Consider the following 15,567-nt stretch of genomic DNA (forward strand, 5'->3'; position numbering starts at 1 on the left):
AGTCTGAAGCCTCCCTGATAATGCTGTACAGTGGAAAACCGCCTATACATTTGCCTATATTCTTGTGCATTGACCTGTATAAATTGACACAAAAGCAAATAAATTACACAAACACTTCAAAAGAAAAAGAAACAATTTATTACATTCTTAAAACCACATATAATGTATCCCATTGGACAACAATATACTGTATATCGAGCTGTGTGACTCTTGGACTAGTAATATACCTCTTGTACATTTTGTCATACAGGGAAAGAGAAGGGAGACAAACATTTTTTTGTTTGAAGTTTTCTTTCTTCAATTAAAAAAAAATAGATCACTGACTTTACAAGACGAAAGTGGAGACACGTAAAGAAAAAAAAATGTGGAGAACAGACAAATAAATGAAAATCACAGCAAAAGAAACATTAAACCCAATAACGAAATTCATCCTGAACTCTAACTTATTTACTTTATTTATTTTTTGTAATCCTATGCATCTTAAATTTAAAGTTACAATATTAGGACAAACGGGAAGGGCTTTGACACTTTGTGAGTAACATTCACAAAAATAACTTACGTCCACAGTGATTATGGTTATGCGTTTCATCTTAGGTGCAAAGGTGTGAGGAGTACAAGGCTAAAAGACGACACTGGTAATAAAGGGACAGGAGATCACAGCTAGCTCCCTGAGCAGCAGGCAGCAGGTCCTTGGACTCTGCTCGACAACCATCGCCCATCGTAAGACATTTATCCCCATCTCTATGCTAAAATAGAACCTTTAGAACGTGTGTTATTTATGTACATCAAAAAATGTAAACAGTTATGGGTGACTTTTGTGTGACAGGCTTCTAACAAAAGATACAAATAGCTCAACAGATTAAATGAAGTCTTAACTGGCATTGAAGCCCAACTCAGGGGGGCAGCTGGTAGCTCTGTCTGGCCTTAGACTAGTGTCCAATGAGAACGAGGAAAAGTATAAGTGCTTCGTAATAAGACAAGTGTCGGGTTTGGGACTACAGGAGGAGAGAGGAACAGCAAATGTACAAAATAATACAGTTGCACCAACCAGCAAAGAAGGTTAATGATACATATTATGGACCATCGTTATCCCGGCATTTAACCACCTGAAACACTGTGAGTGAAGACAGTTTAGCTGTGTACTGACTGCTGGTTAGAAACAGGTGGGCAGTCCTGGTCTGTCCGCTTGTGTTATACAGTTCCTGAAGTCGTCAGTTGCCTTTTTGCATTCTCGTTTCCTTACTGTTTATCCTCTTGTCGGAGGGCGGAGGGACGGGACGCCACAGTGCAAACCGAAAGCTGACAGTTCAAATTCAAAACAATGTTTGTTTCGTTAAGTTCGAGAACACCGGCTCCGCTGCTGTGTTGCATCTGCAGCAAATGTCCAAACCGTCGCTTGGGGTGACGGCCGCGCCTTTGCCCGGTTGGGGTTGTTGGTTGCCGTGCAAACCTGAGAGTATTGTCAGGAGAGGAAAAATCATCCAGGCAAAAAAAATAAAATAAAAAAATTCCAGTCCAAATATCAGTTCTCCTCACGTATCCATCCGTTAAAAAAAAAAAATCCTCCTCTCACGTCTTGCTATCCTCTTCTCTCTCCCTCTCATGCCAAACGGAACTCACACATTCTAACTCTCTCCATACACTTATATACTATTATCTATTTACATTCTTATTTAAAATATTTCTTTTATAAATGTGTATATAAATTAAAGATAATTTCATCATGTCCTGTCACTAAGTGGCATTTACAAGGAAGGGGGTGCGTGGGACTGAGGTTTGTCATTGCATTACAAGAGCCTACAAAAAGGCAGCACCAAACACTGTCTAAATAAGTGAGTGAAACTGGTACTTAGCTTTTTGAGTTCAGCCGAAGTTGTGAGTCATGGAGAAAAACCCCCACAAATTTTGACTCATGATCTTGGTCCCTAAGTGATGGTCAGTACAAGGATGCTGTCTGTATGAATACGCGGACGTACCATACTGAGATGCATGAATATCGACTAAGAGCTGCAAGAACAGGGAGACTTGTTACTTGATGCAACTTTATACAAACGCTATTTGTAAAACTCTGTCTCGAAAGTGGCAGGGTTGTACATTCTCTGTTGTTTGTTTCTCGCTTGTGCACTGGTGCTTATTGATTTTTTTTTTTTTTTTTTTTTTTTTTGTGCTTATTGATGAGGTACATTCATAAATGGTTGGGTGATCCGCAGTGGATCACATGCTGAACATGTGTTAGAGCTTGCAGCTGTTACATGCTTAGTGGGCTGCTGTGGTATTATTATCATTATTATTATTACTACTACACCCATATGTGTGTTGTCAATGCTACAATATGCAGAGGACCGTGAGCATGTGTGGTCTGTAGTGTAAGGTGCTTTTGCCTGCTGGGAAAGTGGAGGACTACTTTGGGATCATGGGAGACGGAAAATTTAAAGTCCTGGATTGTCTCTTAACTGCTGGTTGTGGATCTTAAAAATCCTTACCCTTCTCTGTCTCTCTCTCTTTTTTTTTTTTTTTGCTTCCCTACATCTTAATGCACTTTCTCTCTCTTTCTCTCTGTCTTTTGCCTAACTGCCTGTCTAGCTGTCAGTGGAGTCCGGCAGAGATATCTCGCTGCCAAACACTTCCCGGTACAGTGGTGGGAAACTGTAGGCTGTCTCTGGGTGGACCAAACGGAAAAACTCCAGTTTATCAATGTGGAGGTTACAGATGGACTTCATTACAGGCAGCCTGGACAGCATCTGTGGGGATGAAAAAAATACAAGGGTAAACATGTGAATGCGTAACTGTGCGTGTTTAAAAAGGGCAACGTTTGCTTAACCTTACATTGTCCAGTTTCTCGTCAGATGCGCCACTCTTTTGTAGACTGTGCTGCAGAGCCAGATAGACTTTCTCCTGGAGTTTCTGAACCTTCTGCCCTTCTGTCAGCCAGGGTCGGTCTACAGAGATGACATTTAGATATTAGCCACCTACAGTGTAGGTTCTAAAGATGAGATTTTAAACGAAAGCCTTGATAGAGATGTAAGGGCTAGCTGACACCATCCAATCGAATAGAAACATCAAGTGTCAGGATTTCTACACCTTCTCTCCCAGCCTGATACTGTATATATCCCCAGGAAACGATAAATAAGGTAGATTAAAGCTTCATTTATGCAATTATGTCATGAAACTGATCTACGCTTTTGTCATCCGAGCAACCCACAAATGTGATGCTGAAGCTGATACACGGATGCATGAAACCAAATTAAGGTTTTTTACTGCAAGTTAGCTTAATAATCAGTATTGCATTTAGAATAAACATCTAAAGCAAAACTAATACATGAATGTAAGTGTAACCCGTTTTCTGATTATCACTATTATTTTGCAGTCAAATGTGTAGCTCTTCTCAAGCTTGTTTGCTTTTATAAGTGTGTATGAGCGACAAGGAGATGTGCATGAAAGATAATCACCCGGCGTTAGAAGGACAGCAGCGCTAAAGAGAGCCATCTCGTCGTCGGACAGCTGTAGACGGCAGAGTCCTTTCCCCAGGTCAAACACTGCACTGACGAGATCATCACAGCCTGCACACATGCATTGTGTTTGATAAGTTAATTGTCAGAAATAATAATCATAAAGGTAGCACTGCTTAGAGAAACAGGACATGCATAGAGATTGAAGATCTCGGTCTCTCTTCCTGATTTGGAAATTTCATAACAGTTAAATGAGCTGCTTTCTTACTCAGATTACTGTGTATCTGATTTCTTAGAAGTATTTAAGAAAAGGGAAAATCCTTCCCCACTGACCAATCTGTCTTTTAAAATGAGACCTGAGCAGCATTCCTTTAAATGAGTTTAAATGTTTTTAAAGCTGATTTTTCTTCTGTTAGAGCGCACCGGTGATATCGCAGAGGCAAAAATGAGGCAAAAACTGGAAAATCCATCTGCAGGGTTTCAATTAGCCCTAATTAACGTTAATATCTGTTCTCGTTGTGACGAACTGCTGCTGATAAGAATAAAAGAGAAATAACTATCTTAGCGAAAAAGCATTACAGTGACATTTATGACTGTTATGTCATTTATAATAATGATTTGTGTTGATCAATGTAGGGTTTAGGTAACAGGTATAGAGGTGTTGGCTGTATTTCTTACAGTGGGATCACTGGCAGTTTTGAATGCACTAATGGTAGATTTGCATATTGCATTTAGAACAGATGTTTGATTATAAACCTTGCATAAAGAAAAAGAAATGTGATATTTCCGACATTTATTGTATTGTTTTTAATGCTCTGATACTCACCTAGTGCTTTGAAGAACTGAGCTGAAGCAAATTTTCCATTGAAGAAAATGGTGTTGTTGCTGCTGTTGAACGCTTGGCACATACGTATAAGGAGGACCTCCAGGCAACCTAAAAACGGAGCCACAGATAGAGCAAAAAAGATGGAGACAGAAGAAAGAAGGAGGGGAGGATAGAAAAAGCCCAAGATACTCCAACACGTACAAAACAAACAACAAGATGTAAGCAATTTTGACCCAGATTGAAGGACGGCATATATAAGACATTTTTGAACAGTTTTAAAGTGTTTTAAAAAGTTCAAAACATTTACAGAAATGCATTGTCAGATATATGCAGGTATTCAGGTAACATAAAATTATGTTTTGGGTTTTTTTCCCACCAGGATTGCGCAATTTGATGTGTTCGGTACAGTGTTCAGATCAGGAGCGTATAGTTTATTCAAACAAACGAACGGGTAGTTAAAACAAAAGGCAAAGGTAGAGTTGGAGACAAAAAAAAACAAAGCAGAAGGAATCACAGTTAGCAAGTTTCAGCCTTTGTTTACTTACGAAGAACAAACTCAGTGAACAGAGTATTTGCGCTTTCATAGACTGTGCACTAACCTGCTTTCAGCAAAATGATCTGATCGTTCTGACACAGATCCATGAAGCCTGCAATACGTTTGGCAAACTCCACAACGTATTGGATTGCGTTGGTAATGTGGTGTGCACACTGCTGCCACATCCACTCAGCAGACTGAAAAGCAAAGTGTGCAAGAAAGAAGAGATTTAAGTTCTAAAAGTTCATCAATGTCACAATGATAATGTGATGGACAGCATCCTGATGCCTAGCCTCCCATTAAAAAGAAATACGATCATTGATGCCCAAATATTAATATAGATGTAAATAGTTTTGTTTTTCTGTTAAGTATAGAAAAACTTGCATATTACAGTACATCTTATGGACACATGTGTCTTTCTAATTTTCCGACTGACTCAAAAAACCACAATATGGATGTTCATGGTTAAGAACATGCCAAGCAATAGTGTGGCTTACTGTGAGTTTTAGATGAGGACTGGAGGTGTATGCCACTGAAGAATAAGCTCCATCATGCTTTGACTATATAACCCATGCTCACTAATAGGATCAGTCTTCTTGGTTTAGGTCTTTTTTTCCTTTTCCTTATGATCCTCAGGAGGGCACGTGCGGATTATTTACCTTGTTCTGAAAAGTACGCATTTCTTCAGGTGTATATTGTACATAGTTGAATCTCTTCATATCTTCGGCGCTGTACTGACACGTTTCCAAGTGCGACTTAACAATACTCTGAGTGATGTGCTCTGTAAGACAAAACAGGTATATACACACACAATCAGTGCTGTTTATTTGCGGTAGCACCGATTTTGCGCTTTGGAAAGACAGCATTGAGCTCAGCAGAGTTACAGTGTAACACTGGTATTGTTTACACATCTACAGACCATGGCCGTGTGACCTTGAATTACTAGATGCTTTGCACCACTCTGCTATTACTGCTGACTGACCCTGACAGGAGTGTTAATGGCTCATTTCCTCACCTTATTTCCACAGCCGTTTGTCATTTTACCACCTCCTGCATTTATTATTCACAAGTGGTTTTTTTGGTTGATTTAAAAGTTCAAAAACCAAAACCCCATTTAATTCCTCACAGTCTGTTGTTGCAACACCTGTAAAGTGAAATGTGTTCACGCTCAAGATCTCCAGAGACCCGAAACACACCCATCCCTTCATCTGTTGCCGTTTTTGGAGAGATGATGTACTATATAGTTTGACTATTATTATTTTTTTGTGTTCTTTATAACACTTGCCAACGTTCTTTGCTTTTAGATTTAGCATGTATGACTCAGATTCCTTTTATTAAATCAACCTTTTGATGAACCATGTCCTTGTCCTTGAATTGAATATGATTTCTTTTTTTGCTGTTAACTCTTTTTTCATGTAGTATATTATACTTATTGCTCAACCCTTTTGCTTGTTGACAAAGAAATACTTTTAGCATTTCACTGTAAATTCTCAAAGCAAAGCCTGCATATTTTACTTGAAATAATGATCCAGACTGACTCTGCTTTGCTTAACCAGAATCAGTCATAAGCTTCACGAACCATTAAGAGTGACTATGTCAAACGGCTGAAAGAAATATTAACGTTGCATGAAAAGCATGCACTAGGAAAATACGGACTTCTAAATCACTCTTCTCTTTTATTATATCCTGTCAAATAAAGTCCTGTTACACATCAGCCACCGCTATTTGACATTTTGAGGTACTCCTGTACACACGGGTTTACGGGTGAAGAACAAGAACTTTTTTTTTGTTGTTTATTATATTAAGCACTCACCAAGGTCTGTTATTGAGCAGTCATCAGGCAGCTGGTCCAGCAGTGCATGTGTGTGTCCCAGAAGCGAATGTGTGTGAGAGTGCAGGAGCTGGATGCCATTACTGTCCGCGCCATCCAGCATGGTCTGCTGTGGGGAATTCTGATTGGACATAGACGAGGAAGTGGAAGAAGAAGACGATGAGTTGGAGGTGTTCCCGGCACTGGCTCCTCCGCCTCCGAGCAGCTCCAGGCTGCAGTATTCGCTGGCCTCCTCGGGTGTCAACGGCAGGTCAAACAGATCAGGCAGCGCGGCGATGTCATCCAGGTCACTGAGGGTGGAGCTGGAGCCGCCGCTGCTGTAGGACCTGCTCAAACCCTCTTCGCCATCTTCCCCACCGCTGCCACAGACTCCATCTTCCCTGGGTAAGGACAGAGTGGCAGAGCCCCCGCTTCCAGACCCCACACACTCTTGGGACTTCTGGTGCTTCTGAACCTCAGCGTAGAGGCTGTCGCGCTGCTTCTTTGACATACGGCCAAACTTCACCGCTGCAAAACAGAAATACTTTCATTATAGTAGACAAACAAATACATTTTATTTATTAAATGTACAGTATGTGATTGACTGTCACGTTTAAGCTAAGATACAGATAAAGATTATTTTATGTTGCTGCACAGTGAAAATGGAGTTCAACCCATTCATTCCACAGAATAAAATAAGTATAATATAAAATAGCAAATATAAAAGCTTAAATAAAGTTCTGCTGAAAAGATAAAAGGATATTGCACTTTCAAATTTTTTTTTAGGTTAATTCAAGAGCTTGTGTAAACATTTCTTCCTCAGTCTAATTGTAGGATATCTTACCTCACTTTGAATCCCCTATTTCTATATATGAGCACTGTATTACCCAGCCCTGGGTAGCAGACACATAATATTTGTCTTCTTTCTGCAGCCCACAGAACAGGTCTATATGTGACCAACCCTCTTACAACAGCTGATCTCGATCTTTACTGGTGAGGTCTTCAAATTCCTCTGGCATCAGCTTTGAAACCGATGACACCCACACGCCTTACGTGTCACTGAATACACACATATCTCTTTACTTCCCTTATTTAAGCAAGTCTCAGATTAACCAAATAGGTTGTGATAACTGTTAAAAGTTTAAAGACTGAGGAAGTTGGTAAGGTGGATAAAGTGCATGGTTTTTGCGTGTATTTTGTTTTTTACCATCTCGGCTCATGCCCAAAGCCAGACATTTCTGTAGGCGGCAGTGCTGGCAGCGGTTACGGTTGGTTCGGTCAATCAGGCAGTTCCTCTGACGGGAACAAGAGTACATGGCATTGTTCTGCTGGCTGCGACGGAAGAAACCCTAAACACACACAAGAAGACAAAATACAGACACTGCGAATGAGATGCAAACGTTCGATAAAACAGCTCGGTTAAAGTGAGATTTGATACCAAGGCGTTACTCTGGGCTCACCTTGCAGCCTTCACAGGTGATGACTCCGTAGTGGATTCCTGAGGACTTGTCCCCGCAGATCTTACAGGGGATGACCTCGATCTGAGCTGCATTGATGAAAAGAAACATGGAGGAGAGGTCAGAAAACTGCTCCTTAATGTGTCTCAAAATTAAGAGGAAAGCCGTGCTTCACATTAGGCTTTCAGACTACATATTCAGTCATACTTTGGCTTTAACATCCAAACACACAACACAAAAACAGGAAGAAAAATATTTAGTAAGACTTGCAAAAATAGTTTCATACAAGTCCATATTTGGCAAAGAAATGCTGTTTTGCGCTGGCTTTCCTTTCTCCTAAATAAGGAGTCCAACATCTGTTGTCCACACAGCCCTACAACTGTTCAAAATCTGGAAAAGTTTTAGTTTCACTCCCAAATTCAATCAGCTTAATACAATTAAAGCTATTCCTACATCTCTGTTCCCTGAGCCAGGCACAAATTTAGCCTTTAGACCACGCTATCCCGATTTCTCTCCCAAACGCACCACTTTTACGCCTTCTGATCTCTGAACTTCTTTGTGTTGTAAACTGCTCGGTACACCATATGATTAACTGAAAACAATGCACCTCAGGCCTTTTCATTGGTATTGGTAAGAAATTATTACCGTATTTTGACGTTGACCCAGACCACTCAAAAACACATCTTGTAATTAGTCCACTGAGTGATCTCCACTATGTAGCACTGGCATCGATTATTTGTTTAATGTCAACAACCCCATAAACAAACCGTCCCGCAATTAGCACACAGTGTATATGAGAACTTGCCATAAACTGTGTTTGTCTGCGCCCTGTAAATGGCCCCCATGAGGCAACAGAGTTCACAACCACATATGAAATCACATGACACTTGCACATATGACACATACACAAAGACTCGTTCTCTTTAGGTCGCGGTAGAGACGACAAGCTCTATATCATATGATAGTTACAGCAGAGGTTTTCTGCCTGTACTATCCTAGATTGATTTACAAAATCACCCTTTGTGCCACGAGGATCACGTATGGAAAAGCACTTAGGGATTGAGAAGGAATTGTTGCACTCTTAGGTACTGGAAAACACAACTTTCCACTTCTTTTTCTAATGACACAGTCGGCTGTCTCTTCTCTAAAACTGTTGACTGAAATACTCCAACTGATCAAGGCAGCTGCAGACATGCAATGGAAAAATATCACCCTCCCTCCCTCCCTTCCTTCTTCTCTTTCTCTCAGGTTCCCCTCCACCCCTCCCTCATCTCACGATTATATAACTCCTGTCTGTGAGCATTCCTAACAACACTCATTCAGCACGCTCACTCTAGCAACACTGACAACCCGCCCTGCTCAGCCTCTCTTTCTCCCACTGGCTGAGCTGCATTAGCAGCTTCTTGGTATTGGCTGAGTCATACGTCACTCGGGCGATGTAGCCTGTCAGCCCATGTGGACGGTCTGTCCTACTGACACACTTTCCCACTGCAGGGGGAGAGGGAGGCGAGCGCGATCCCGGCGCTGCGGAGCAGTTTTAAGGTGGAGCTGAACAATGCTCAGACTTCACCATAAAACATTTCCCTGAAGGCTTGTGGCCTGCATTAGCAAACTGGCTTGGTTACATAACAGCCAAATTTAACAAGAAAGGCAACGATAGCAGGCCTAGACAAACTGCACATTACCTAATATCCAACACAGGCCTTCACAGTTTTCTCCTACTTCTGTATAGATTAATTAGGGCTTCACCTTGCTTTTATATTAAAGATAAACTACATTTGCTAGAACTGTGACTGCCCTCTCTTCCTGTCCCTGGCTGCTGTCCATGCAAACCATACCATTTCTGAACTTGAATGTCAGTTATTCAGCCCCCACTCCTCTCCCAGGTCTTTGACATTGAGCTTCTGCTTCTATTCCTGTCCTGTGCTGAGAGCCAGAATAACACAGATGCCCAGCCAGCCACCCCTGTTGCTACAACCACACATACATACTTTCATGGGCCTCTTTTCTGAATCTGTGCAGACATCCAAGAAAAACCAGAGACAGAAACAGATGCATCTACTCTGTTCCCCTGTTTTAAAGTCGCTCTGAATAAGGAACAGCCATGCAGTTAAACTGATTAGATAGAAAACAAAATCTATACAGAAAATTAAGAGGTATGCCTTAAAAAAGAAGCAGTCAGTGGCAAAATAGATTTTCAAATAGCAGCTATTTTAATTACCGGTTAACTTTCTTCTGATTGGCTGGTTAATGTTTGACGTAAAAACACCACTAGTGATAGGATGGTGAAAAATGCCCCCTCAAATTGACGCATTTAGATTTTGGACCAACACTGTAAAAGTATTATTTTAACCATTATTAAAGACTATGAAGCCCATACATGTATTAGAAGCCATTTTGTCCTAATTTTTGCAGACTTTTGTGCCTTTAGTGATTAAGGGATATTCAGATGTCAGATATTTGGCTCTTTACAGAATTATTGCTGTTAGCTAACTACCTGATAAAAATTCAGCTGCTTGAAATGCTGATAGCGACACAGCAACAGTGGCCACACTAAACTGCAAAAAAACCCAAACATGTACCTTTAACCCTGAAAACTAGTCTGAAGTATGTGACCTTTAGCACTCTTCAGACAGCCAGCTCTCCAAAAGGATCAAGGTAGTTCTTCTTCTCGCTAACATAGCTCATATATCCTGTAGCTTTATTACTGGGTGACACATTAACTTAGTAACAAATGATGAGAAATGACGCAAATGGCAAACGCAGAGTATTGTTTGAGTACGGCAGGTGTTTCGTCTGTAGGACTTTGGCGCACCCAAACCTTTTGCACAAAATAAACAGGGAACAGGCTCTTTAACGGTTCAGGCAAACACGTTGGCCTCACAGTGTTTATCAGGCAGCTAAATGTGTAACCTTGTTATCTCTAAAGAGGCTAATTCACTAGGGGTGGGGTATGGAGAGGCAAAGACAGAAACAGGAAATAAAATCACTGACTTTGAGCTTCCAGCAGTTCACTTCTCTGCATCTAACGAGGAACAAACAGTCAGTAATTCACCCAGGAGCCACCTGCCTTATGGGTCAAATGGTCAGTATGTCAGTGTGTCAGTAGCTTAATAAAAGAGAAAGCTGAATTTTTACCTTCCACATGTTCCCTGAGACATATGTGCAAGAACACACGCACACATGCCACTTCTCGATGATATAATCATAAAAACTAAATTATAAGGAGGACAATTTGTTTGTGTCGGTTTATTAAAAGGGTTAAAATAACAAGTGATACACTAAGATTGATCCTAGTCTTTATAAAAGGCGGCGTGCCTTTAATTCTTTGCTACCTACTCATAATGACTGGCAGAAAATACCTTCAACAAAAGGTGGAGGCCTTGTGCTGGAGCTCTATACTGTACATACTGGAAACACTGAAGTGCTTGTTGTATCATGCTTTCTAATTGGGTGTAGGCTTACAGTGTTTCACAGAGCTGTATAACAACAGTCCACTGTGACTGTTCCTTGTTGCATTGGAACTACATTACATTGGAACCGTCTTAAACAACCTATGTGCTCAACAGAGATGGGCAGTAACGCGTTACTTGTAACGCGTTACTGTAATCTGATTACTTTTTTCAAGTAACGAGTAAAGTAAGGGATTACTATTGCAAAATCGGTAATTAGATTACCGTTACTTTCCCGTAGGAACGCTGCGTTACTGCGTTACTAAAACCGTGATTTTTTTTTGCGAGAATGTCTCACGACAGTGACGTAAGCGAGTGCGACGTTGGTGACAGCAGCTGTGTGCAGATCAACAATGGATAATATATCGAGTGCGGGAGAGAGTATGAGCGTGCAGCGTTTAAAGTGTGGAAGTACTGACCTTACTTTGAGTTTGATTCCATAAAAAGTGACAAAAACATTAGTGTCCGCTGTGCGTGGGAAGAAAACTTCTTTTTACAGCGAAAAAAACCCCTAAACTTCCGAGCAAGCACCGAGTAGCTACGACGTGATGGGAAACTCACAGAGACACTCGCGCGGATTCTTCAACTGACCGCAGCACACCTACACCAGGGTAACCCTCCGCCTACCCTGCTCCTGCTTTACAGGTGAAAATAGAGCAAAAGGACCGCTGAGTCTTTGACTTTATTTATTTTCTGCTGTGTTTTACTTGCATCTGTTTGAAAGAGTGAGTGAAAACACAAAAAATATTTTATTTTATGTGCTGGAATGTGTAGAAAATAGGTTTAAATGTTAAACTAATTTATTCAAGTCAGAGAATGTTGCATATAATTAAATGTTTTGCTTGATGCATAAAGTTAAAAGATTAAAACTGATAAAACAAGTTAAAAAAAGAGACTTTTCCATTTGATTACATTTTGTATGATGGATTATGTAGAAAAAGTAGAATTGGGCTGAAAGATCTATCACTTTATCACCTCTTCAGGTTGTAAATCGTGTTTTTAAAAAGTAACTAAGTAACTAAGTAATTAATTACTTTTGAAAATAAGTAATCAGTAAAGTAACGGGATTACTTTTTGGGGGGAGTAATCAGTAATTAATTACTGATTACTTTTTTCAAGTAACTTGACCAACACTGGTGCTCAATTATATCTCTGATATATATTTATATTTATTAACTCTCTTAGAATAATACAACTTAAAACACAAGAACTTGAGACTGCAGCATGCATTAAATTAACATATACAATCTGGCCACCCGTGCATTTAGCTTACTTTATTTAAAAAGATGCAAAAACAAGCAAGTGGAGGCCCAAGTTGAGGCCCCACTTGGGAGAGATTAGAACAGAGCTAAGAAAGTCACGGACTTCCTACACTGGCTGTCAGCTTATGACACGAGTCTTGTGATCTTTCACTGTCTGCTAGGTTATAAATAAGTGGAACACATTTTGTAGAAGTGCTGTCTAGTGCAGCAAACGAGGGGAAGTGTCAGAAGCCCAGACATCACAACAGGCCAGAGCCCATCTGCATGCCTAAACATTTGGAATGACTCAACACTCTGAAATCAAAACGATTCAAGATGGGATAAAATAGCAAAAAATGCTGATGTGCTTTTCCAGTGAGGACACGACAGGTTGTGTGACTAAACTACATTTTGAGTGCAGCCAACTAAGAAAGGGCTGTGGATTGTTTACATTTGAATATCCTGCCAGAAAGGGAAACTCCCTCCACCAGATACCCCCCTTCCCTACCTCCCCACCTCTCTATCTTTTAAGTACAAGAGAAAAAAAAAGATCTTTCTTCCCCTGCCAAAAAACCCCCAAACTCCTTGCAGGTAATCTCCTTTCCTGTACATGATAGATAGTAATCCTTGCTCTGGCCAAAACTCCCAAATTGCCAAACAAACAGATCCAACCATCAGAACACTATCAGCCTCTTTAAAACCGCTGTAATTGGAGGGGGTTGTCTTATATGCTGCCTCTTTCCAACAAGTAAAAAGATTTCATATGAAAGTGATTTGCATTTTTTGCAAATCTGAGGACTAGTTTGATTTCATGTGAAATCGTATCTATCTTTAGTATTTCATTATAAAAGCCCCTTCCCTTTATCACTTGGAGCTGCCCTCTTCCCAGGCCAAGTTCAAGTTCAGCCTGTGTCAGGGAGCGACACCGTGAACATCGAGCCTGTAATCGCACATGAAGCCGCACGTCCGGGCGGCACGACGCTTCCCGGAGCCGCTTCCCCTCCTTCCGCTGTGTGTGCTGTATAACGTTGGGTGACATAACTAGGTCAGTGGAACAGCCAGGTCCGTCTCCCTCTGTAGACTCACACAGTCGGCCATGCTGCCACAGCCACCGCATCACAACAATAACACAACTACACAAACTGCTGCTCAGATCCGTGTTGTAACATCAGCTGCAAAAAAAAAAAAAAAAAACCCCCCCACGAAAACACGCGCATTTGAAGGGCTCTTTTATTTTTCAAATATATGGAAATATTAACAAAATATATGGTTATAAGTTTACAAATTCAAGATTATGTCTTAATTTATAATTATTATGATGTTCGATTGCGTGATTATTGCTAAATGTGGCCTATTTAAGCTTTAGTTTAGCCGATTAGACACCTGATAAGGTCAAATAACATCTCGATTACATAATTCTAGTTTTGGTTAACAACATCCTCCTTCCACGCCCCTCCCTCTCCTCATTGCATAACCCCAACATGGACGCCCTGGCAAAATTTACAGGAGTCTCAGGTGAGATCGCGCTCACACTTCTAAGTTTTCTTATTTATTTATTTAAAAAGGTAGGTTTGTAAGGTCTGTCACTGCACAAGTTACAAAGCACAAATGCGCATGTGTGCATTTAGGACTTGGTCTGATGTTATCATAATAAGCAGATGCATAGGAAAAAAGAAAGAAAGAAAAGTAAACATGTATAACATTTAGCATTTGTCACGAGTGAACGCCATGCCTCCAGCGCTGCGTCCTTTAGCGTTTGGCGTGCAGCTCTGTGCGCCTATAATCCAGTCATGAGGGATTAACGCGAACTGAGAGGAAAACAGGCGCACTCCTAAATCCCTGTGTGCACACATGTGGCTGTTCCAGCCCGTACATAACCACAAAATACAAAGTTCACCCCCAAAAAACACACGCATTTATTGTGACATTTAAAAAAAAAAAAGTAAACTTACCTCTCATTTTGGTGTTTTCTTATTTCTGGAAAGAACGACGAAGACTGGACTACATGGGTTTACTGTAAGTGACAGTGGGGAGAGAGGGGAATACGGCGCTGGAGCCAGAGTCAATTTACTCTGTAAATATTAACTTCGTCCCAGCTGCAGGCAGCTTTCGCAAACCACGGCAGGGGAAAGAAAAAAAAGCTATCCGAAACTCTTCTTTTTTATCGCTCGGTAAAGTCCGGGGAAAATAAAAGAGTGTACGAAGTCGCTTTGGTTCGCATCGTAACTGTCTCCGCGCACTGGTGAATAGATTTGGATCAACTTTTTTTTTTCCTCCTTCTTCTTGACAGAATAGTCCCACGGTGGAAGAGCGGTGCTCGGACCCCCCCTTTTTGCCTCTGTGACTTCTCCGCCTGCTTTCCTCTCAGTCTACCCTGCTAACCTACTTTCTCCAAGCGTGGACTCTCACATGATCTCACTGCCGACAGCTCCTCTCTCAGCTCTCGCGGGGACGCGCAGTCGGGAGCGCGTTTAAGGTGGCTTGGCGTTTGATTCACTAGTTGTTTCCCCCCCACCCCGACTCCTGACAGCACACAGTTATAGTGTGAGAAATAAATATTATTACCATCCAGCAGGGAAAAGGAAGGCAATTAAACCTGCAGTCAGTTCTGCTTTAACACACTGTTTCCCCTCATTTAAGACATAATTTACTGTAACAGCACAGGTTGGGACCTATAAATCAATGTAAATTTAATACCTGTCTAATCAGGCTCTTGCTGAAGATGTAAACAAGCGTCATGATGCTATCAAAAGGCTGTTGTTTACCAGAGAGTACTCCCCCCCTACACACACACACC

The 15,567-nt window shown here is 41.0% G+C and overlaps 1 protein-coding gene across 2 annotated transcripts; it reads right to left on the reverse strand.

The window, feature by feature from the left end:
- Nucleotides 1-2,131: 2,131 nt before the first annotated feature.
- LOC113010417 (nuclear receptor ROR-beta-like) lies at nt 2,132-15,177 on the reverse strand. 2 transcript variants are annotated; one of them, XM_026149437.2, is made up of 10 exons: nt 14,723-15,177; nt 8,081-8,166; nt 7,828-7,969; nt 6,624-7,148; nt 5,470-5,591; nt 4,875-5,007; nt 4,276-4,383; nt 3,450-3,560; nt 2,827-2,939; nt 2,132-2,741 (listed from the first exon to the last, which is right to left on the reverse strand). In XM_026149437.2, the coding sequence occupies exons 1-10, from the start codon at nt 14,727-14,729 to the stop codon at nt 2,580-2,582; spliced, it is 1,509 nt and encodes a 502-aa protein (XP_026005222.1). In that variant the 5' UTR covers nt 14,730-15,177; the 3' UTR covers nt 2,132-2,579. The 2 variants fall into 2 exon arrangements, with proteins under 2 accessions (XP_026005222.1, XP_026005221.1); XM_026149436.2 differs by lacking the exon at nt 14,723-15,177 and having other exon boundaries at nt 8,081-8,188.
- Between the last annotated feature and the right edge of the window lie 390 nt (nt 15,178-15,567).

The sequence above is a fragment of the Astatotilapia calliptera genome, chromosome 18, assembly GCF_964374335.1.
Source record: "Astatotilapia calliptera chromosome 18, fAstCal68.1, whole genome shotgun sequence".
NCBI classification, from domain to species: domain Eukaryota; kingdom Metazoa; phylum Chordata; class Actinopteri; order Cichliformes; family Cichlidae; genus Astatotilapia; species Astatotilapia calliptera.

What these genes read in the sequence shown, in the direction of transcription:
- LOC113010417 (XM_026149436.2), bottom strand. Translation starts at nt 8,188, where the DNA reads ATGTTTCTTTTCATCAATGCAGCTCAGATCGAGGTCATCCCCTGTAAG. An exon ending in TTTGGGCATGAGCCGAGATG is followed by an intron (nt 7,149 to 7,827) that starts GTAAAAAACAAA and finishes TCTGTTTTGCAG; the next exon opens with CGGTGAAGTTTGGCCGTATG. An exon ending in CTGCTCAATAACAGACCTTG is followed by an intron (nt 5,592 to 6,623) that starts GTGAGTGCTTAA and finishes TTTGTCTTACAG; the next exon opens with AGCACATCACTCAGAGTATT.